The sequence below is a fragment of the Pseudopodoces humilis genome, chromosome 6, assembly GCF_049639895.1.
Source record: "Pseudopodoces humilis isolate 2021_Gansu_Grassland_sample_001 chromosome 6, ASM4963989v1, whole genome shotgun sequence".
Classification (NCBI taxonomy): domain Eukaryota; kingdom Metazoa; phylum Chordata; class Aves; order Passeriformes; family Paridae; genus Pseudopodoces; species Pseudopodoces humilis.
The window spans coordinates 25,033,655-25,059,140 of NC_142205.1; the positions used below are offsets into that span (position 1 = coordinate 25,033,655).

The following is a 25,486-nucleotide window of genomic DNA, read 5'->3' on the forward strand; positions in this document are numbered from 1 at the left end:
TCCAGACTACTCTATATTCTCGAAAAAGCTAGCCAGAGGAATTACTAAAATCAGCCAGAGGTTATGTGCATGTTAACACCCTAAATAGCATGCTTAAGAATCTGTAGACACACGCTTTCCCCACATGCTCCTCAGCCTCACAGTTGCTGAAAAACAGGGAAGGAAGGAGTAGAGTTACAGTTTCAAGACACAGCACAAATCAGACTGGCTGCCAAGCTGTCTTTTATTTTTTATTCTTAACATTTTTTGCTTGGCAGGACAGCTCCAGGGATGGTCATGGGTAATAACCTTCCTGCTAAACAGGAGTCCTGACAAGCAACGAGTTCATGGCATGATCCAACAGAGAATCATTTTAATACTTAAACAAGCATCTCTCAAATAAGCAAAAAATACTGGCATGGACAGCAATGAAGCAATTTTTAAGTGCCATTTTAACATGTTACTGAGTTGTCAGTTATTCTTAAGTTATCCAGTTAATACAAAAAAAGGTCTTAGTCTAAGGCTGCGCAAAATGTCTACAAGAAGTGTACTGTAGCACTCAAAAGTCCCACAGCTGAGTCACTTGAATGTCTCCAAGCTACTTTACAGATAACAGTGTTTCCCAGAATCTCCTCTAAAACATACTCCCAGGATACTCCCAGAGCTTGGATTAAGCAGCCTCAGTTTTGTCTTTTATTTTTGCCTGTGACAAGAGAATTTGCCTCTGGCTGTCCATGGAATTTTGAGAATCCACTAGGCTTCTATATGTGGAAAGACTATATATTTGGGATTGGAATCTGCTTTTAGTATTAAATTAATAGGTTGGGCTTTTTACAGGCAGAATTAAAAAATAGAGTGTTGGTTTTTTTTTATTTGAAACAATGCCTAATATGAGTTTAATCAGAAATCAGTTTCTTAAAGTGCATATTTCTCTTAGCAGAAACTATGGCTTTGTGAAAAAATGCAGATAATATTTACCACAGTTATTATTTTAAAACAGTCAATTATTTTAAAAATAGCATATCATGCAGTAGCAAACGAGATTTTTTTTTTTTAATGGTCATTAAAGACAAAACGTCTAGTAAAAATATAGTTCTGTGACAGCTTTTAGCACCCAGCAGATGGGAAGGGATTATTAAAAATGTGGCCATTTCCTTATCTCAAACAACAGGCATTTATATTTCTCCCTTCTCATCTTTACTTATTTATTTGTTTGCTTATTTTCCCATGGAAGTCTCTTCCCTGTTCCTTTCAGAAACTGCATGAAACAATGCAGTACCAAATTAATATTTAAAGATCTGGTGAAAAAAAGTTCACTGTTCAATGCTCAGTTAAAACTATTGACACAAACAAGTCCATGAAATGCTATGGAATGCCTTAGGATGGCAGGGGGGTTATATAAACACAACATTGCATCTAAGACTAAAACCTTCGGTTTTCTCATTTATATACATGACAATACATCTCTGTCTTCAGCTGCTTCTCATTCAGTGAGCCTTTAAATTACTATTTCAAATAGTGAGAATAAAAAGGCATCTACAGTAGCCTTTAGATTGTCACTCAGAATGAAATATCTAGAACATGGTGGTGTATTAATGGTAGGAGTTGTCCCTTCAACTCATCTCTAAATTCTTGAATATAAACACAGACTTTCTCACCTGTTCCATTCTTTTTCTCCTCTCTGGTGTTATGCTGAGAGGCTTACACACTTGAAAGAATGGAAATAATAATAATAAGCAGCTCTAATACCTCCCAATTTCCTGATAGAGGTGGTCTGAGGAACCTATTGTCTTAGGAAACTGAGAGTGGATACAAGAAATTAAAAGGAAGGAATGTGTTGGAAGACAATTACCTCTCTTGGATGAGAGAATCAGCACCGAGCAATTGAGACAAACAAAGAAGAACTAGCAATATTCAGTCAGAAGATACATTGCTTTCATGTAATATAGGTATTTAAGAGATGGAGAGTATACAATTTTTTAAATTTTAAAACAGAAGAAAGTGCTAAATGAAGATAGGTTACTCCAGGAAACCACCTTCACCTCAAAGATCATAAATGCAAGCAGTCTATAAAATTCTGCAGCATACACCAGTTTTTAACTGATTTCTATTGAACCATATATTAAGGTCAGTGGTCCACAGCACTGAATTTTATCTTCAATCAACTCTATTAGTCATAACACTACAAGATTACAAAATGCTTCATTTACAGTCTGTAAAAAAACACAGATGAAGCAGATGGAACATGGGACACCCAGGTTTTCCCAAACAAATTACAGATAAGGACATGTGATCTCTACTGGTTCAACAAAAAAAAAGGCATGGGAAGGACCAAATATGTACGTCTACACATAAAAAATGAATGCAATCTCTGCAGCTGCACAACTTCACTGAAGTGTTTAATGTCCTCTGATGTGCACAATAATCCCAGGTAAGAGGGGATTTGATTTACATTGCTTTCACAGTGTTAAATGCTCTAATTATTAAGTAGCCCGCAACATATGGCAAGAAATTAAGGAATGTAAATCAGAAGCTATGTTCTACACAGTAATCACATAAATGGTTCCCAAATAGCAACACCACTTCTGGAAGGTTAGCAGAATCATGCTTTTCTCATTTACACACAATTTCCACAGTCTGGTGGTGAAATACTCTGCATAATAAAGCAAACTATTAATAGGGTGGCAGTGGTAAACAAAATTTCCTTTAGCTTGTGATTAATTTCATTAGAGCATTAACATGGAAAAAACAGATATTGAAATGTGTTTAAAGATTAATATTGGCATATTAAAGTGCTTTGATTCTTATAATTAAAATTTATTAGACTTTTGACAGTCTTAATTCAAAATCTTCTGCTGGTGCTTTAATTTAGCAGTTTGGTGAATAGTACAGCAACACATCCTCTATAGCTGTTTCTTGAGATAGATGACTCATTGTTGAACAACACCAATATCAGAAACTTAAATGCATGTATATATCATAATGATAAAAGTTCTTGTCTATTCTACTTTAGAGTTTCCAAAGGATATTTGAAAAAAACTTTCATACAGCTGTTTAAATCTGCCAGTTGTTTAAAAGTGGTCAGTGGTTAGTATGACACTCCCTCCTTCACTCCTTATCTCTTTTGTCCTGCCCTCCTTCCCTTTCCCATGTTTCTTGCCCATAGTGGTTTTTCACCTTGGCTTGTATTACTCTAATGCTACATTGTTGAAAAACAGCTTTTTCTTCTACTTCATTGGTGTTATTTGGAGCATTTAGAAGCTACTGTTAGATATTAATTGTAGCCACTAATACTGACAATTAAAACAGACCAAAATACTGAAAAAAAAAATAAAATTAAAGCATGTGCTGTTTTAATATACAGACAATTACAATGTCCTTCTGCATGATCCTTTCTGATGAAATACCTCTCTCTCTCTCTCTCTCTCTCTCCACACTATTAATTCTAAAAATTGGATGCACTAGATTGTGCATTGAAAAGGTTATTCTTAAAGACGGTCACAAAGTGGTAGCATTGCAAGAAAACAGAAACAGGAATATGTAGTCAGGAGTACTGCCAGAAGCAACCGATCTGTCTCAGACCAGTCAACAACACCAAAGAACTGTGCTGGCACAAAAGTGGGGCCACACAATCTGTGGGTACAGGATAATCTTTGCTTTCTACCTACCTAGGAGCTTGCCTTCACATCATTTCAACCTCCTCCATCAAGTTTCATTGGATAAGAAATCCTTCAGGCAGCTGGATGTCAGCAGCTGTACCTGGGAGGAGGGTAGGGCAAGGATGGGTTTCCAGCTGTGAAAGGAAAGTGCACAGCTGCATCTATAGGGCAGGTCTCACCTGGACCTGGGTAACACTATACTTAGAGGGAACTAAATAAATTCATCACATTTTGGTGAAAAAAGACAGCTGGACATTTTTTATAAGAATGGACAAAACAGATAGGTATTTAGAAAAGAAAAAGGCAATATAAATATAATAGAAGAATAAAACAGGGGGAACTTTGGAAGTTGTCCCAGGGCTCTGCAGAAGGGTGGTTGTTAGAGGTTCCTGGCTGCTTCCTGAGTAGGCATTGATATCTAGGATACAAAGTGTTGTGCAGCTTTTCAGTTCCCTGTACACTGCCGAAGTAAACTGAGAAAGATTCAATGAAATAAAGTCCCTGTCCTTTAAAATACTGTCTTATCACATATTTAACCCTTTCCAGGACTTCAGCATGAGGTGATAATAGGAAAAATGTGCCAAAGACCTTAAATAAGGATACATCCCCTTCATTTTTGCATATGCTGTCTACTCAAAATCTTCTATTTTTCAGCAGGGTCTTCATGAACAATAAGCTCAAGAGCTGTACAACACTGAGCATCCTACTGTTCTGAAGCAGTTTAAACCTTTCATTTACACAGACTTTTTCCTTCAGCTATATCTTCAAGATATAACATACTAAAAATTTTTTCCCATCTTTTCCAAGTAAGATGGAAAGCTGCATCCATTATTTCAATGTCATGCTGGCTTTCAGTTAAAGAACCTTAGAACAACTGAGTTTAAAAAGAACCTTTGGAAGGTCCAAAGCAGAGCAATCTCTAAAGACACAGCAAGTTGCCCAGGTCATACCCTGTCAAATTGTCAAGGTCTCCACAAAGATGGAAACTCCACCACAACTCTGAGCAGCCATTGTCTCTGCAACTGTTGAAAATCATCAGCATGTTATTTGCCTAGTAAATCTAAGGAAGGCAGGAAAATAATTCTTCTTTATATTTTTTTTGGTCCTTTTAGATTATGGCTCATAAAGAGAGTATTGTTACACTGTTTTGCCACAATCAGGCATTGAATGTAGTAGAATCCTGTTGTGCTATGCAGAATTAATGTCTCGTAGCAGTTTTTTCTTTATGGGTGCTAAAATACAGAAAATGTATTTAAATGTATATTTGCCTTTAGAAGGCTCAAGAACAAAGGTTACAAAATCCCCAACCTATTCTACACAAAGAAGATGAAGGAATTATCCATGTCCATTTAATCCCAAGTTTTTAGTTTTCATTGTAAAATGTCAAAACCTGCCAATCAATTGTTCTGAAAGTTATGCATGACTATTTGCTTAAATATTAATTGTTGTCACGCAAACAGAAATCAACATCACTAAACAGTGATGCTACTCATATCACAGTATGATATAATTACTATTTTTCCTTAAATCAAACATATTTTTAAGGTCTATTTTTTCATCTTTGGGAAGGGTAGGGTGTTCCAAATATTGCCTACATCCTATATATCTAAACCCAAAACGTCAAAAACCATCAATGCTTTATTATAAACTGGTTGATTAGCTTTTCACCAAAATTTTTACAATATCTTTAGGTGATTATATAACTGAATAAGAGATCTTTATAGCCTCCTTCTTATATTCTTAATTTGCTGTCTTTATTTGGTATATCTTATTTAAGAAAATATTTGAAATGTTATTTTCTGTGTCTCCTATAAAAATAATATATAAAACTGAGTACTCCATGGATGCATCACAGCTGTAAATATTAAAGGATTTCCCTGATATTCTTTATAAGTGCACCTTTTAATGTAATCCAGAATACTATTCATTTTGTATTAAAAAATTTCTTTGTTTCCACAGATTGACTATTTTTTTTTCATTGTAAGCAACATATACATGGATTACTACATTTAAATTCACTTTTTGCTTGGTTAAAATACACTAGTAAAAATCCATGAGGTCTATTAAAATCCCCAAAGTTATCCTGGATGAATTTCTAATGCTCTTAAATATTTCTGAAAATGTTTTAGAGTTAGATTATTTAAATAATATTTTTATATCCAATTCAGGTGGCTTTGTGCAAATTGTATCATTACACAAGGGTAATAAAACCTTTGGAACTATGACATTGCCTTCCTTTGATACATACCTATTTAAACTAGTCAGCCTGAATAATAAGTAGTTTTATACTTCAGATAGAAAAAAAAATCGTTGCAAGATTTAACATGATAAAAAGTGGAAAGCAGTCAATAGTAGAATACCTTGGATATCAGCAAGACCACTCCTTCTCCATCATTTCCTAAATAACCCAGAACAACAGCATCACAGAGAAAAGGTGATGGTTTTGCTGTCTTTGTCCATCAAATCTGGCTGAAAAATGTAACCAATGAGCACCAATGAGCTACACAGAAATCTGCAGTATCTGCTTTCACGGCTTCCTTGCAGATGAGACAAAAGTAAGCAAATCTCTAATTCAGCCTTGGTGCTGTCAGCAGTAATTCTAGCATTAGAAGCAAATGCCAATTCCTTGCCAGGAGAGAAAAAAAAAAAGTACTAAATATACATGCTCAGTGAACTGGGAGAGCCTCCCAGACTAGCTCCTCTACAGGCATGTATAATCGCTGTAAAATACCAACATTTCTGTTAACTCATTTGAGGCAGAGCATTTGACTCTTTGGGATGGTGCTGTGCAGGCCCAGGAATTGATCCTGGGTCCAATGATCCTTGTGGATCGCTTCTAATTCAGCTTATTTTGTGATTTTGTGATTTTTTTGCTTTGCATCATGCAACATTTTTCCCCAGTTGCACTACCCTGCACAGTTGTAGCATTAATTTTATTTTCACATCTTCACTGCTGATTTATTCACAGACTTTCAATAAATAAATAATCAAATAACCTCTATCTAGCTACTCAGCTCCTATCCTATATTAGACATTTTTTTTGGTTTGTTCTTTAGTATCAAAAAGGTTCCTCTGAGTTTTTTATTCTTCCACTTTTCCTAATGAATCCTTCCCTGGAATGCTTATAGCTACTGAGCTAGTTCTGTTCTTGGATTTTAGCACTGTCTGCATGCCCTGGATAAGTTATTAATGAGATTTTCATATCCTACTCTCTATTGCTTTTCCATTTCTTACAAGGAATGCTTTTTGTCAATATACATTATCCATGGCTCTAACACAAATTAACCTGAGTTTCCCACTGACTCCTACTGAAAGCAGTATTATGGCCAGATTCCATGTGGCCCTTCCAGGTTTGCCCAAAAGAGGAGCACACAATAGTTTACTTCTTTGTGTCCCAGCCCAGCTACAAAGATAGTGGGCTTTTAGAAGATGCAAGTGCTGCTCTGAATTACTCTGCACTAGCACTGGCAGAGAGATATCACCATTTCCAAAGATGAACCTAGAGCAAAGAAAGGCTAAGGAAGCAACCAGAACTGTGATGGGGAACTGCACTTTTTTTCTTTAAAAACAGTAGTAAAAGCTTTCTAGCACTGTTCTGCAGAAAAAAAATAGTCAAAGAACCTTCCTTTATGATACTCTGAATTTATATTAATCATATTTGGGGACAAACACTGCTAGGTCTGGCTAGAGGAGTAGTCAAGCTAGGGTTGTTTCCTGGCAACTGAAAACCTCCAACTATTTGATAAACACAGACACATATATGCATACATCTCTCCTGATCTGGGCAGGAAACAAAGGTAATCTGTGAAAAAATGGATTTTCCTTGTGATTGTGTTGGTGAGCACATCACACAACTTTTAATCACTAAGTCTGATATTCTACATTACACTGATCCTATCCAATGAAATATGCAGTGCTCCAAAGATGAAAGATCACACCTGCAAGTGCTCATTGCCGACCATCTCCCTGATAGCAATAGTCAGCAAGAATTGCCCTCCATTCTCTTCAGTTTTCTTGTTCAATTGATTTACAAAATGTTGGAAGAAAAGAAGATTTGGTCTGTCTGTATGAGAAATGCAATGCAGATGCTGGCTTAAAGCAATCAGAATTTTTGAAATCAGAGATGGTTCCTTCAAAATAGAATCACAGTGCATTTAATTTTCACCTACCTACTGTCTTATCTTCTTTTTTTTTAGCAACCAACATTCAACTCTTTGGTTACAATAAGAATGCCATTCCTGAAGCTGGTGAGACTGACCACAGTTTGCAGAAGGATCCTGACATTTCCACAGATCTTTTCAGTGTCAGTATGGCACTTGAAACTTCAGGCTATGAAGTCCAGTCCTCTGCCCTTGTAACTTCCCTTTTGTTTTGTTTTGTTTTATTTTCTCCAACATTTAAGTTTTCTATTCCATTATGTTTTACATGTTTCAGAGAGTAGAAAAGACAGAAGTTCTATAGCTGTTGGAAAGGCCAGTTTCTGATGTGAGAAAGTAAAGAAGGCTGAATAACTTATGGAGATAGAATACTGAAGCATCCAGCATGATCATGTCTGTTCATGGGCCAGAGGAGAGAAGATAAATAGTTCAATCACTTCCAGGTATTTTGGTTCCTTGCTTAGTTTTAGAGCCCATTAATATGTGGATTTCCTTTTCTACATGCTAATAAAAAGCAAAGGATTTATGAAAAAATGTTACCTTAAGTGTCTTGAAAACATTGCAGCAAAGAAAAAAAACCAAACAACAACCTTCATGATTTATAGAAAGTCATAAACAATTAAGGTTTGTATGACTTGCCATTTGCATGGCTATATTTCATACAAATTAATGCTCATGATACAGGAAATTTGTTTTGAAGTCAAACTTGTAATTTATTTTGATGACTAAACAGAAATGGCATAGAATGTTTGGGCAAAATAGTTCATTTCAGAGCTGAAAGTGCAGTCAAGAGTGTTCCAGCTGCAACCCTGTGCTTAGCATAAAATGAGTACAGAGAAAAGATTATCTCCCCTTGAATAAACCCCTGCTTATCAGTAGAGTAGGTTGGGGCATACATGTAAGTCATATGAGATGTCTCTAGCTTCAGGGGATGGTGCAGTGTCATCTTCTCCCTGCCCACACCCATTTTGCAGGTAATTTCATCATTGTAGTGTTCATACATCACTCAAGGGTCCCAGCTGGAAGGATAGCCAACAGCCAACACCTATTTATCTGACAGAGATGTACCACCAGTAAAAGTTAAACCTTCCTCATCAATCTTTAGAAAATAGTAATCAGTTTTGAAGAGCATCAGTAAAGCATCAAGTTACATACTGTCAGTACTCAGACCAAGTCTCCCAGTAAAATGAATTACAAATCTATCCCTTAATTCAAGAACTACCTCCCAACCAGACATTTACTTAGCTGAATTTCATATACAGTCTTTCAAGAAATTTATACATTTCCCTTTTGTTGGTCAATAAGTAGATAAAATGCCAGTATTAACCCAAAATATTTAATTACTAAAGGAGCAATTTTTTTACAATGAGCTGAATTCTTGCTGGAAGATATCTCTGAAAATGTCTTTCACATCAAGTAAAAGTGGGCTGACAAAGAGCTCTTGCTTTCAGACTGCTTTAGAAGAATTCATCTCAGATCCTGGACTATTTCTGTTGCAGCATGTTAGGCCAGATTGTGATCCCAGTCATAGCAGTGATGTGTGCACGATAATGCAAACTGCTTTGCCAAAGTAAACATTCTACTGGTTTCAAATGAGCTATTTCAGATTCATACAAATGGAAGTGAAACATAACTGAGACTAGGTATCTTAAATTAATGATTTGTGGCATGGTCAGAATGTAGTAATCTCTTACAAAAACACTTTTAGAAATTCCCTGAGCTTACTAGGCACTTAGTGTTAAAAAAAAAAAAATTCCGTATCTCTTTTCAGACTACAGGTCAATATAGAACAAGAAATAAATAAACTGCTAGAAAATTCCTGAAATAAGAAACTACATAATTACGAAGCACTATGTACAAAAGCCTTGTTTGGTATGTTTTGTATCATGAATTATCACAACTGCCATTTACAAGTGTTCTTTTAAATTGTAAGAATCCATCCATCCACAACTGAAGTATTCTTGAAGATTAATGTGTCATGAATCACCACGGTTTAATATGCATGACACAGTTTCATTTCACACATATTCTGCATGGGTTGATTGCCATGTATACCAATAGAAAACAGATGTTAATTCTTTAATTTTTTTGCTCTCAGAGCATGTTTTAATTATCTATGAGGCTTCATAAAGGAAAAGAGGGAGGTTATTTTGAAGCAAATTTAATGAAAAATATAAAAGAAAAATCCATTAGATTTTTTTCTTTATTTCATGTTCTCAATAATACAATTTCAATATTAAAATAAATACTTGATATGCAAAGGAACTGCAGACTGCTCTCATTAAATGGCTCATTCCTTGTAAGCAAGAAAACTTTGATTATTTTTCTAATAAAATGCATGCTTTTAAAAGCCCTGACAATTCAACATGAGCTTGGTGATATGAAATGCTACTGCAAGTCATTGCATGTTTATACTACACCTAAATTCTTAAACTTGAATATTTTGCAAAGAAATCAAAACTCCGTGTAAAACATGACTATAAATTCTCGCATCAACAGTGTTTTATGTCCTATGTACCATCCAAATTAGTCTTTGAATATAAAATATCTCACAAGCCTCCCCTCTACAGAGGCCAGAAATGGAAGTGAGAAGATATACTAGGTTAAAAGTAATGTATAATGAGATAGCTGTTTTAGTCAGCGTCAGCTCCCACTTTCTGCTGTGTCAGATGCAAGCCACAATTCTCCAGGACCAGAACAGCAACAGAGCCACAGGTCAGGACAGAATAATGTTGGATAAAAACTCTGAGCTTTAACTGATGCCTAATTTGATCAGAGTTGTTATTGCAATTTCCATGGAAGCTGAAGCATGTCTCTAGCTTTGGGCCTGATCTTCCTGAAATCAACAGGAATAGGAATGGCTCCCAAGGATTTTGCACTAGAATTAGATTCACCAAGCTGAAACAGTCTCCAAGTTGAAAATTACAATTACCAAAACTGTTACAAAAAATAATAATAGCAGTAGAAGTGTATATCTGAATGTTAGCTTGTATAAATACAGATAAACACCAATAGCAGATAAAATATTGTTGAAACTAAGATATTCAGCCCCTCCCTGTCATAGAGATTTTTCTGTACACAGTAATATTTTCAAGACTATAAAAATTATTTAAATTTCTTGCCTATATAACACATACTGACATAAGATGGCATACAGCTTTAAAATCAAAATGTGAACTGACATTTTGAAAAATAACAGACAGCAATGGCACAAAAGTGCAGTGACCTCTGTCCTCCAATATTCTCTTTTTCTGTATTTTTTTCTTCCAAATGCCCAAATAAGTGCAAGGTGCCCAGAAATGAAATGCATATTACCAGTGACACCCTAATTCCAAAGAAGTCAAAATCACAACATTTTCACTGAATTTACTGGGCCAAGGAATGAATCTAAAATGTAGAATTTATATACGTCACACAAAACATTTGTGCAGATTTCTGAAAACATACACCTATCGCATTGCAGGGAATTAAGCCTGCATTCCTTGTTCAACCAAAATTCCTTGACTGGAATAACAGCTTTAGATGTTATTTTTGTTCACATTCTGTTCTACTATGTATAAAACACCAGAGTTTTTTTCCTTTTTACTTAAGATAAATGTGTGAAAGTGCCTTCTTTCCATTCATAGATGTTATCTTCCTCAAACTTCAAATGATTCATCTGGGTGAATGTAGTTATAAATAATTTATCAAGATACATACCAGTTGTTAGGGAAAAAAAACCCTGAAGGAAGAATATCACTGCATAAAATCTAAACATTAAAATTGATTTTTAAAAATCAATCTTTAATTGGTTTTATTACCTCCTAATCCAGGTCTGAGGCGATTATCATAACCATCCAGAAGTCTGTCTAGAATTCTTGTAAAGATGGTGATGTTATTCTTAGCTTCATCTTCCAGGGAGTCAGCCAGCACTGATCTAAATGGATATTTTACATTTTAGAAGGTGCTAAGTATGTTTTATCATACACTCAACATGCATTTTTTCAGGCTAGCCTTTACTTGATGTATTCCTACAGGAAAGGTGTATTTAACAGTATACGAATGCACTATTTAAATACAACAAGTTCAGGCATATAAGAGTCAACAGCACACTATTTAAAATAACCAGGAAGCAATTTTCCAGTAGCCTCTACTTGTAAACATCATTGCATTACAGTGAGGGCTACTTCAAGCTCCACTAACACCATTAGTGGAGGCTGTGCTGGTGCAAAACCCTAGAAGAGCTTCTTGGGCTTTGGTGGTATGTCACTCCTGGACTGATAACCCGGGATTCCATGCACAAACCCATCTCCTTCCAGCTCTATCTTATCTGTCCTCACTTAGGTATACTCATCTCTGAATAAATCCTGTGCATTTGCCTCCACCCAATGGTCATGTAATGTACATGACCAGAAGAACTAACATGAGGGAAAACTCCAGCGATCATGCACAGGGAGTCCTCTGACGCCAGCAGTTGGTGGGAGGGAACACCAGTGCTGACTAGCAAGCTGCAGGATAGCTGTGGACAGCCTTCATCTTCCTAAAACGCTATTTTGTCATAGAAAATACTATCCGATACTCCACTAGATGCAGACAAACCTTAAAAAAAAGTTGTGTGGAAAGGGAAATCATAAATGAAGTGCCAAGAATAATCTGTAGACCACTGATTGTTCCAAACTTCCCAAAAAAAGAAAGACATTAGAGCCTTTGTGGATCAAACCTCTGTGGAACACGCTAGGGGCTGGAATATGAACCTGCTGCCCAGCCAGCCAGGGTGCTCCACAGTGCTCTGGAACCTGGGCACTCAGACCAAAAGGGTTTGTGCCAGGGAAACCCTGACACGCAGAAAGCCTTACACATGCAAATGTTGCCGTGCCAACAATTTTAAGCACTATGCATGTGAAATACATGAGCTCATCAGTCATATCTACTTAAAACCAGCATATTGGTATCAAGGAAGTAAAGCATCATATGCTACACACATTACCATTTACATCTTTCTCATTTACCTAAATTTTTAAACCTAAATGTTTGAGCATTAATCATCTCAATATGAAAGCATTCTGAATGTCATAATAGCAAGCATGTTTTCCTCCTCCTTCTCCAAACCAAAAGTGGGTTTGGATGACATTTTCTGTAAAGCAAGCTTTATGATTGTTTAAAATTACTAAAAGACAAGGCTGTATGTTGGTCTCCAGCTCAATAGCATAAACAAGTATTTAAATGTAAATCATTGCAGTCTGTGCTTTCCATCATATAAACCACAGAATCGACCCAAACCAGATAACTTATAAAGAACCCATGAAAATGTCATGTGTGATTACCCATGTGCCAGGTTTTTCTTAGTTGCAGTTACTGGACGGTTCTTTTTTGGTTTGTAAGATGGATCATTTTACTCATGGACTACCAGAGTATGTTTCTGCCATTTTTAAGCTTCTTTTTGAGATACAACAGTTTTTCAACTCAAGATTCCACTAAAAAATATTATATCAATACAATAACATCAAATTAGGGTCGAATCCTGCAAACTTTACTCAGGCATAAAGTCTTTAATAACGTATATGGTCTCTTTGACGTCAGTAAGATTACTCACTTGAGTAGGGTTTGCAGGATCTGGCCCACTGTGACTCAACTAATACTGCACCATAGTTAGGTATAAAGTGAAATAGAAAACAAAGTTTCAGAAAATATTTTCTTCACTGGGAAGCAAACAAAAATATTGGAGACTTCTTAAATCATAGGAAACTTGCATTATATACATACAATCTTTACCATATGAGGACAAGACCTACTGCAGCCAGAACTAAAGCAAGTAATTCAAAGTTACAAACTACAATTAATTACGTGTTTAGGGACCATGAGCAACACAAAAGGATAATGTAATAAAAATTACTTCCTCTTATGCTGTCACTTTAGAAATTGAGAACTTTAAACAACATAAGAAAAGTTGATTAATAAATGATGCTATTGTTTTATTATATGTGATTGTGAAGTTGTATGCTATCTCCACCTAGAGGTTTAAAGCTTAAGCATCATTTTGAATTCTATTATGTTTGACCAAAAAAAACAATCAAGAAAAAAAAAAGGCATGCCCATATTAATAAATATATGAGCATTGTTTTAAAGACAGTGATTTGCAGTCTGACTTCATGATAATCTATTTCTCCAATTTGTATGGTACAGAATCACAGAGATACAGTAACTCAAATTTTTAAGATTCCAAAAAGGCATTTAAGGAAGAAATTGTTATTTTAATGATGAAATAAAGCATCAGTTCACAAACTGTTTAAGGACAAAAGATCAGGCTTTTATGGACCCTAAACTACATTCTACTGCATTTGTTCCCGAAACTATGTAATGCTGCATTCAATCAGCTAAGAAAGATTTTCTTATTACGTTACTATATACTACACTTTTATAACCCCCTCACACAAGCTTACCCTTAGGAGATTGTAACATACATGTTCAGACTGAACAACAAAACTAAATGTCCTCTCACCTTGTTGGTAGCCACACCAATAAAACGAGAAGAACCAACTGCATCTCGGAGAGTGCCAGCTTCCTCTTCATCGCTGCTCTTTGCAAAACCTAACGGTGCAAGAAAAACACAAACCCACTCTCAGCCACAGTCAGACTCCGCCAAACAGTGCTTTCAACTTAACCCGAGGAAAATATGTCACTTCACTGGAGAAAGGAAACCACTGGATTTCCGCAGCACTTTTCAGTACTAGCAACTTATTGTATCTCCATCTTTCCCAACGATCCTGCTCTGTGCAAGGAGGCAACGTATGATCAGAAGTGGCATGTGAGCCGGCGCATCAGATGCTTTCCTGTTCCGTGATGTGAAAGCCCCGAGACGAAAAGGAACAAAAAATATAAAACGTATGTATGGGAGGATGGGGGCTTAACCACCCCTCGCCTCACTACGGCACACCGCAGCCGGGGGGGCGGGGGGGCGGGCGGGAGGCAGAGTCATGCCATTCGCCGGGGCTCGGTGCGGGGACCGCGGGCGAGCCGCCCCCCGTCGCCGCCGAGCGCCCAGCACGTTTGACAGCTGCTCGGCAAAGCAGCGGCGGCCGCCGCCGCGGGGGCGGAGGGGGGCGCGGGGCGGCGGCGGCGGGGGACAGCCCCCGCAGGGCGACAAGTTGCGGAGAGCAGCAGAGCCCCCGACACGGGCGGGCGCTGCCCGCGCCCCGGGGGGCGACGCCGCCCGCCCCGCCCCGCCCGCGGCAGCTGGGGACCCCCGGGGACCCTCCCGGGGAGCAGCGGGAGGGCGGCCGGCCGAGGCGGGGAGGGAGGGGGAGAGGGAGGGAAGGCGGGAGGGGAGGCGGGTGCCGCCGGCGAGCGGGCCAGGCGGCGGCGGGGGACGCGGGGCGGCGGAGGCGAGCGCGGCCGGGACCGAGCGCGGCCGGGACCGAGCGCGGCCGGGACCGAGCGCCTCCCGAGCGGCGGGTGCGCGCGCGCGTGCCTGCGCGTGCCGGGGCGCGGGGCTGCCCCGCGGGGCCGTCACGGGGCCGCGCCCGCCGCCCCCGCCCTCCGGCCGGAGCGGGGCTCAGAGCGTGAGGGCTCCCCGCCCGCAGCGGCACCGCCACCGGCCCGGGGCGGCTTCCGCGGCCTCGGAGCCCGGAGCGGGCGGGGCAGCGTCGCCGGGGCGCGAACGAGAAACGGGGCGAAAAGAGCTCGCCAGACTGGCAGAACACATTTTCCGTAGCCCTCCCTCCTCAGCCTCTCCATAGCCCCTGGTCAAGTGTGCGTTTGCCGGGGGGCGGCCGCGCCGCGCTGCCCCGGACTGCGGCGGGAGCTCCGGCTCCCACACCCCTCCCCGGCTGCCTCATTAACATTCCCTTCCCCACTTGCCCATTGGCACAGTCTAATTGGAATGCAGAGAGAAGAAAAGTCTATCGTTCAACGTGAGCCCAGGATGCAGGCAGACAAGGAAACAGACCTCGCTTGGTTTTTTTTCTCTTTTTTTTCCCCCTCAAATTGCATTACTTTCTGGTATATTGTCTTTTAAAGCACGTTGCCCTCCTTTCGTATATGCAGTCCTTCTTTGGGAATAACTGGAGCGCTGCTGGGATTCATTCCCATTGATTTCAGGTTTTCCAGTACAAGTAGAACAGGACAGGCTTGATAATTAAAGATAAGGGTTTATATTTAGTGTACCCTCATTTTGCATTGTTAACTCGGAAATAATTAAATAACGCTGGCAATAATATTCCAGTTTTTTTCTTTATAAACCAATCCTCATCTATCTCCTTTCCTTTCAAACTCTTTAACTGCCCAAAGCACAATCTCAATTATCCTCTCTTAATGTCACTGGCCAGCTTATTGTGTTTAACTGAAATTATTCTGATTAAGTTTTGTCCTGAATCAATACCAGTTCCAAAATGAGCATGTGAAATAGGATGCATAGACATAGAAAGGGAGGAGGGGGGTAGGCGGAGGAGGTGGGTAAGGAACTAAGAGTGAAAGAGAAAGAATTAGGAAAAAAAGAACAAATTTTTTAGGTTACCTATATAATTGGGGTGTTCCTGCTTCCTAATTGTTGCAGTTTGCAATTGGAGGTGTCTGTGTTTCCTTCTCCTTTAGTGGTTTAATGACTCTACAGGAGAGGATGAGAAACAAAAGAAGGAAGAAAACCACTTGGGCTACCAAGACAATTTGTTCCTTCCAACTTTGAGATATTTTGTAACTTGAAGTAAGGCTGAGAAGAGAGAGGGAATAAGCTGAATGGCTTTGTTTTAGAATAACCACTAAAATGACAGCCCAATCTGTGGAAAATGACAAAGGACAGGAGCAAAAACTGAAATCTGAAAAACACTCTTTCAGCAGCCATCTGATCCTGGCTATGTCTAAGACAGAGGCCCTCATCTTTTCTTGTACAGATGTGAAAATATGCTCTGTTCATTGTCAGTTAGGTATCCATGCTCGATCTAAAGTCTCATTTGGATCTGCCTGTAAATCCCACGTATTAGGAATAAACAACTGATAATAGATGCAGAATCAACCCTCACAGTAAAGAAAACTAGTTTTAACTACTTGTCCTAAGAAAGGGTGACTTGACAGATATGAAAATGGAGGGGAAAAAAGAACCACTGAAAGTGAAGAGCCTTCCTGATTTATTCTTATATGAAACACATTATGTAATTCAAGAAGAATGATTTTTTTTTCCACAGGTATTCATGGCATTGCTTCTCAAAACACACTTCCAGTAATAATAATACTGAAGTTATATTCTAATTTTCATTTGTAATTTAGATCAAGAAATAGAAAAGCATATTCATTAAGGAAAGCAATCACAGTGGTTCCTTGTTGCTGTGATAGCATATTGTCATTCTTCAAAGGCCACATGGGGCAGGGATGTATTTACAATGAGCTTGTGCTCATAGAGTTTCCCAAGAAAAACCTGCTGGATTTTAGGCTCTAATGACAATTACTTCCTGTGATGTTCTTTGAGATATACCATAGCTTCATGCACTAAAGTCATGCTTCAGATCTGAAATTTTAAAATAACCCCTCATACCCATTTTAAATAAGTTGGACAGCCCTGTGAGGCATCCCAAATCACAGGAAAGCTGAGTACAGGGACAAACTACTGTGGCAACATGAAAAATCAGAGGCAATATAATTACTAACAGAGAGAAGGGCTTTTCTGCTAGGCTCACATACTTACAACCTGTGCTGCCAGTGAACTGGAAAGTATTTGGGAAGAAAATTGTGGTATTGCTGGGGTGTTATTGTTTTGTTGGGTTACATGCAAGCACAGCTCAAAAATGCTAAATGTGTTAGCTCTAGGTAGTTAGAAAAAGTGTGCTTGAGCCCCCTCAGGTGCACAGTCAGCAGGGAACCCTTCTTCCCTTCTGCACTATTATTTGTGGTGTGGTATTGAATTCTGTCATTCATTATTGAATTTCAATTAACGCTAAGTGATATGCGGCACCCAACACAGCACCTGGGTTTGTGAGACTCTCCTGAGTCCAGATGCAAGCACCCTGGAAGGTGGGAGTCATGAACTTGGTTTGAATAGGGCTTGAAATAGTCCACAGAAAGACAGCAGGCCTACAAATTGTTACTTTCAAAGTATGAATAAAATGTTTTGCTTAAAAGGTTTTATTTCTTTTGTGCTATATTTGCTGCCATATATATAAATATTATTCAGTCCCTATTCTAATATTTTAAAAAATCTTAAAAACAAACAAAGGACCTTACAATCCTATTACCCCCCTTGCCAAGGATCTCAAAACTCTGCACAGGCTGATAAATGATGTTTCAGAATTCTTTTGTGAGATTGGAATGACTTCCTATGTGAGCACAAATTGAATAGCAGGGTAGGTATGTGACATTTCATAAGCACTTCTTACAGTTAGAGGTAATAGAAATACAGGAGAGGTTAAGCCAAGGCCTAGTCATTATCCAGACTGCAAAACACTAGATTGAATGCTTCCTTTAAAATTGTGCTTAAAAGAATCATTTATCTGACAGAGTTACACCATTCTTCAGACAAAATAAATTACTCAAAAACAATACCTCCAATTTGTAGCCATTAGGGAGGCCACAGTCATAATTTACTGTCATAGACACAATTAAATAATGCAAAACAAAATTTTATATATAATTAATACATTACATACATTAATACAATTCTGATCTGGGGTACATTCTGCAGTATAACATTTCCAGAAAAAATTTGGCAGATTGAGGTAATCAGCATTTACTTTATACTGCTTGAGAATAATCCCCACCCTTGTATCTAGGCCAGCAGCACTCTGAGCTGTAAAGATATAAACAATAATCACTGGAGTTAAATTAAGAGATGCATATGTGTGAAAATTGAAGCAATATATCAGAAATTTTTGTGTGTCATAAGCAGTGGATATTTTTAGTATAAATTATGCCTTTTATAAATATTTTTATCTCTAAAAAGGCATAAAACATATTTCAATATGATATACATTCTTTGATAGACTGTTTTATCCTTTTCAAATTTCTATTTATATTAATTAAATAGTTAAATATAAGTTCAAGTGTTTGAGATATATATCCAAGACATAATCTCTATGTAATTTTAAACACGTATGCTATCTTATTTCTGTAAATAATGATGAAATAAAATGTTGAGGGGAGGAATTAGTTTTTGACCTAGTCAGTCCCTAGACCGGCTAATCACGCAGGTACATGACTGCTAGTTTGAGAAAAAAGAAGGAAGAAGCTGGCTATTTTCAGGAACCCCATAAAATTATGATGGAGAGCAGATTTCTGTAAGACTCAGGCATCCAAAACTCCTCCTCCTTATGCAAAATTGTAGCCCAAATTTCTCAGAGTTGAAATTATTTCGAGATGCACCATCCAACACTAGATGCTAGTATAACAAGGAAGCACAAAAAATCTTACAACTTTATGCAGAACCCACCCTAGCAAGGGTGTGTGCAACTCTCAGAGTTTTCAATTTGACTGTGTCATGCACAGACTGGGAAGAGTTTCTGAGCTTGTTCAAAAGCTCTAGCTATCATACAGTCTTCCTGACTGAAGAGCAAAAGCAAAGGGTCAGTGCCAGCTTTATTTCAACTGTGCGTAATCGGCTTTAAGTTGCTTTCCAATGTGCGCTGAGAAGTTCAGCAGAACAGGAAATTGAAATGAGATTTCCCCCACCTTAAATATTGGTGAATTTTTCTTCTTGCCCAGGATTATTCTTCTCCCAGATTTGAACCTTAAATACCGCATGAGGATTTCCAGTTTTCTCCAAACGCAAAGATATCTACAGAAAGAGTGAGCAGAGAGTCTTTGCTGTCTATCAGGAGTTGTGAAACTTTCATCATCCTTTTAGAGTAGATCTTCCTTGGTGGGAGAAATGTAAGACAAGCGACAGAGGGCAATGTAACACATTTACCAGCTGGGACAGGAAAGCTTAGGTAAATAGAACTGGCTAATCACTCTTGGTCTGAGTTGAGAGGAAGGAGAGAGATCTGCTTTTATAAAAGCAACACTTTTCTTCCTCTGCAAATCCCTATTTTCTGTTTTATAGCTATGGCTAAAAATGAGTTTACAGAAAAATAAGACCTTTGTTTGAGTAGACAAGACAGAATGCTGGAAATGAAAATATATATGTTAAATTGTTCTAAAAATATAATTATTTTTGTGTTATTTTTATAAATACAATTTATCTTTCAGCTCTTCACTCAAGTATTTCTTGGACTCTGAAAGTGTTTTTAAGGTAAAGAAACATAGATTTACTATGTTTCATGTTTCAGGTGTCCATTTTGGGGCAAGTAGAACTTGTTTATTAGAAAGATAGAAAGATACTTAATTTCTAAAAATCAGTGTTTCAACATAGAACTACTTATAAAACTACATTATTTGAATATATTTTAAAGCTCAAAACAAACCCCTTTGTATTGCTACAATGAGAAATTCATAGAAAATTTTACAAATGTAGGGCCAGTAATAATCAATCCTTTTTCCAGGAGTAAAAAGAAAGGAAAGATGCTAGACACTTCTGCCACTTTGTATGGCCCAAAAACTCACCATGTGCTGACTTTGCAGGCTGGTAATATGAGGAATCATTTTTCAGTGGTTTTCTTTGTTTCTGCAATAGCCTCCTCTCCCCTTGTCACTAGCTGATTCTGGCCATCCTAAATAATGTTTGATGAGCACAAATTTATCAATAACCACAGGATCTGCCTAAGCCTCAGGGCCTCAGTAAACTTAGAGAATGTGCTTCTGCACATCTCTTTCCCTCACCATAATGCAGGCTGTAGGCAGATGACACAATTGAGTGGTGATATTTCTATGTTAAAATAACTATTTAATTACTTAACTTCTGCTTCTGGGGATTCAGCAACATGAAAGATCAGTTAAAATAAGCAGAAAGCTAAATGGAGTATAGTATGACAAACAAAGGGATTAAGGAGAGATGAACTTTTCACACAAACTGGTTAAAAATACTGTCTTTTGTAAATAAGCACAAGTCACTCTAGAACAAGAAGCACAATACAGACCTTCAGATTGCCTGAAAATTGCTGAAATTGGCAGTTCTGCCAGTGCCATGTTTTGAGCAGAAAATAATTATGGGGTGTTTATTCAGATTAAGAGTGGATTTAAATTTTAAATTTGAAAAAAATTGATGCTTTTCTAAATTTTTATTAAAAAAAAAAAAAATCATCTTTTGGCCTTATTTCAGTGCTGCTCAAAAAATGGCCAGAATTCAGTTAGAAGTCTGCTCAATAACCGCTCCTAGTCAGGAAACCTTTTGTTGTTGATCCAAGACTACATTATCCTGGGTGGCAAAAAGTTCGCATTTTAAAAATTATTCTGCCTCCCAGGACTTCAAAGAGTTTCCTCCTGTCTTTGACTAATGTTAGCTAAAACACACACAAAGGTGTTCTTCCATCAGTAACAACAAATAATCCAATGACAGTTCTAACATGAAGTGTCTTGCCTAGCTTCAGCAAGAACAACAAGAAGAAAAAAAATCACATCACTCTATACTATAGTTAACACAAATGTAGCTTCTTCATCAATGGAGTCTAGGAGGAGAAGTGTTGTGCTATGTCCCATGTTTTTTAGCGAAAAACATAAACCATATAATTGCTTAGGGGTATAACTGTAGTTTATAACAGTCTTCTCACATTTTGCAGAAGCATGGAGCTATATATATCTGGGTTAATTAAATGCCATTACAGTATTTTTATGCATTTAAAAGATTAATTTAGCTTTTCAGCGCACTGTAGATGACATATTATGCAGGATGACAATTAAATCATAGTATAGACAATTGCATAAACAAACTGCTGGATTTCAGTGCCTGCTCTAAGTATTGCTGTTTCCTAAACTGGCCCTTGCTGCAGCAACAGATAGAGAGATCAGGAAGCTTCCAAGCCAGGCAGATGAGAACCACACCTGAGGGACTGAGGAGGTGCTTAGATGGGTTCTCAGCCTTTCCTGCTGGAGGAGGTTGAATTACTCAATGATTTCTCCTAGCATGCACCTAAACTGGCAGTATGAACCCTTCCTTCACTCTTCCTTGCTTAAGGGCAAGAGATCTTTGTGTGGATGAAGGTTCTCTCAGCTCATCTCTCCTCACTTCCAAACATCCTGATGCCAAGTACGGCCCAGAGCCTGAGAAAACCTTCAGACTTTGGCCTCTGTCAGAACAGCTCCATTCCATTGCTTTGAGAATGCCCCGGGCTAAAATAAATAAATAACCGGATAAATGGATGACAGTTCATATAAGCAGTCCTGATTTACCTTCTTCTCCTTTCAAACAATGAATCACCAGTGAAAGAGTGATGACTCACTAGGGGAATCCAAAGCTTTCTCTTTCATATGTGAGTCTGCAGTAGCCATCCATGCTCCAAAGAGGGAGAAAATTGGGCTGCTATTTAATAAATATTCATTTCCACAAAGCTGAGTCAAAACTGCTGGTAAGTGCCAAGGGATTTTCAAGGAAAAACAGCTGCCCTCATACCTTCGGTACGTAGTGAAAAGGTATAAATAGTTGCACATGGCAGATAGTTGATATCAACACAGTATTGTATTTGTGAGAGTCTGGGTAGCAACTGCTGGACACAAGAGAGCATCTGCAGTTAAAATAATATGCTACTGTCTACAAAGTAAGAATAGTGTTACCCAGAAGCTCTGCATGGTGCTATTCAAGTTTGCTACACAAAAAAGGGTGCCCAGGGTAGGAGTTCATTAAACATCACCAAGGTTATTTGAGAAGGGAGCTTGTTGTGTCCTTTTAAATTGATTTTGTGGTACCTGGCTTTGTGGCCTGAGATCATCCTGATGGTCTCTGTTGTCTCTCTAAGAATGTGGAGGTTCTCCCCTTGGCCTGGCATGGTGGACAAGTTGCATGCCACATTTTGGGAACATGGCAACAGGCCCCTTTTCCCTGTTTGGGTTTCCCTTTTCTCTCTGCACCATTTCCTCACTGTGCCACCTGGCTTTAGAGGCTTGATTTGGTGCATTGCAAGGCCCTTTTTTCTGGGAAGCCCTAAGGGATGCTGCAGGTGCACAGGGAAAACTCCTTCCCCACCCTACCTGGGGAGTGCAGGGCTACATTTGATGAAGAAAGCTTTTAGCTAACCCCAAATTTCCTCTGTATTGAAAAGCAGGCATGAGCATGGCCAGAAGTCACAAAGATCCTTGTTAGCTGAGGCAAGGTGCTCCCCAGTGCTGACTCTTCCTGAGCTCCTCAATCTGTTGTTACAAACACCAGAGGCAGAGGGACAGTGATCTGGAATGCAAGAGATTGAATAGGCATGGAAGAAAAGAGTCATTTTTTAATCTAAGGTACCAAGCCACACAGCTTAAACTTCCAACTTTACAATCCTCACAGAGTTCCCACCCCTCTCTTTTGACAGGCAACGGTTCACCAGGAACCTCATATTGTCATATCGTCATATCCTTGACTTTGTGTTTTCTGAATTACATATTTGCCCAACAGGATTATTGCCACCAAAAAAAGCGTATACGGCTGTTACAATTCCCAGTCAGTTTCTCTTCAAGGAAAAAAAATCGTAGTTGAATGGATTCCTATTTAGTTTTCAAAGTTTTAAAGGACTAGCACGGCGTTCTGTTTGTATAAGGACTTTTCTATTGCTCTGAACCTAAAGCCTACATTAAAATCTGTAGCTAAAAAAAATGAAATCAGACTCCCAAAAACCACCAACAGCTTACATTCAATTAATTGAAGAAAATATGCAAGATAGTCTCTGTGCACTGTTTATATTAGAGATGTACCCGCAGCCCAATTTGGCAGACTTGTAGCTTTCACTTACTTTAATTGGAGTAGTTTGTATTGCAGAGAAGGTCTTTCTTCTCTGGTTTTTACTCATGAGTGACTCAGTCCAGTCCCTCATAAGTACATTCAGGACATGGGGGATATTATTTTTTTTTCTTTCTGCACAGCAGAGGGTCTGTCTTTAATGCAGTATTAACAGAGTGTTTCCTCTAATAAATTATCATTCATTAAAAAAAAGATATAAAATGGGTCAAGCTATTTATAGAGACTATAAAGATTTATTTTTTTTTTAATTATTATTTAAATATCATTTATTTATCCAACTGTCTTTCTTTTTCAGGGTGATTTTCCTCTCAGCTTCCGGCATTTTTTACAAGCCTCTTCCATTTTAAGAAAAATATCACAAGCTTCAAGTTGCTCCTGTGTTACATCACCAAAACACTGGGAAAATTACTATTTCAAAGCTAATTTTTATTAACACTTTTAATTTTGGAAACGCTATTTTAAATGTAAAATGAGTCTTTGGTGTTCCATCTCTTAAACTGAAAATAATATTTTGGCGATGGAGAATTTCGTACTTCACTAATACACCAGACACATTGAGAAAAAGTCTCAAAAATTATAAACCATACCAGTATAAAATTATAAACAGTAAAGACATGTAAGTCTGCTCAAATGACACAATATGATTTTATTTGGCTGAAAATGAAAGAGTAAATTTAAGTTGGTCCTGAATACTATTAAAACATATTATTTAAACAAGAGACTTCATGTTCGCAGTTTTCATTTTTTTTTATCTGTTTTGTACTTTAACTCTGTCAAAATACACATTGTGAAACTTTAATCATATTCAACCAGTTGCATATTGTTGCTGTGTTTCCTCAAGGTTTTATGCAACTCTGCATTCCAGTCATCTGGCAAAGCAAACTGTTGTGTTAAAACCCCAACCAATTCTCATGACTTCCACAGGACTCATAATTCTTTCCAAAGGTTTTCACTTCAGAGACTGATTTGAAGGTGAGTCCTTTGGATGTATTTCACAGAAGAGTGGCAGGAGCTAGCACATTATTCCACCCAAATACTTGTGCTTGAGTAAGAGCATCTGTATACTGCAATTTTTTGGGAAAGAAATGTGAAGAAACTTCAAAGCAGCTCAGATTCTGTTAACAGTATGGAATTTGGCAATAGGAGCAACAAAATTTGCTTGATAATGTTTGCACCTTCAAGATGGCAGGGTGAACACTCAGTGGTAGATAACTCCATGACTTTAGTGCTGTTAACCCAAATTTGTCTGTAGGTTGCTCTATACTGGATGTAACAGGATGGGTCCCCCTAAAAACATAATGATTTCATACAGTATTTATGAAACATATTTAAGATCTGTTTTTTGTTTTCTGTTTTCTTTGAAAAGTTTAGCATATGGGCCACAGTCTCTGTTCCTTACCTGTGATCTGATGGACTGAGGATGTAGAGGAAAATTAACACATTAACAACTAAAAAAATGGAATTTTCTGCATGTATTGGTTTTGGAATAATCTTGAAGTATTATAAAATCATGGAAGGACTATTAACATAATATATTTATACAAGAACAATGTATATTTAATCAGTACTTAATGGTGATATAATAATAGGTTTTCCCATAGAGAATGACTGTATGATTTTCATCTTCCTGAATTAATAATCTTGAAGAATACTGAAGACTATTTTTACATTTCACTCACATGTAGAAAGAAAAAAATCTTTTTCTGAGCAAGTAAGGAAACCTCTAAAACAAATCAAAGATGTGGCCAGTGAGCACAGAGAACTAATTAACTCAAGGCAAGTAACCCAGGAAAATTAATGCTGGACTGGGGGAAGTTCAAAGACTCTAAGGGTAACAGTTTAAAATGAAGCGTTTATGGCCTTGAATAGTTAAGACCTTGTGAATGACTATATTCTTTTCAGAAGGCATGAAACATCAAAGGCAA

General features: G+C 38.0%; 1 protein-coding gene across 1 annotated transcript in view; it reads right to left on the reverse strand.

Moving 5' to 3' along the window:
* The window catches only part of GABRA2 (gamma-aminobutyric acid type A receptor subunit alpha2), a 64,378-nt gene extending 49,736 nt beyond the window's left edge, over positions 1–14,642 (reverse strand). Inside the window, exons 1-2 of the mRNA XM_005517737.2 lie at positions 14,274–14,642; positions 11,596–11,711 (exon numbers count right to left, since the gene is read on the reverse strand). Coding sequence (XP_005517794.1) covers positions 11,596–11,711; positions 14,274–14,344 — 187 coding nt within the window. The 5' untranslated portion in view covers positions 14,345–14,642. The remainder of the gene's footprint in view (positions 1–11,595; positions 11,712–14,273) is intronic.
* Between the last annotated feature and the right edge of the window lie 10,844 nt (positions 14,643–25,486).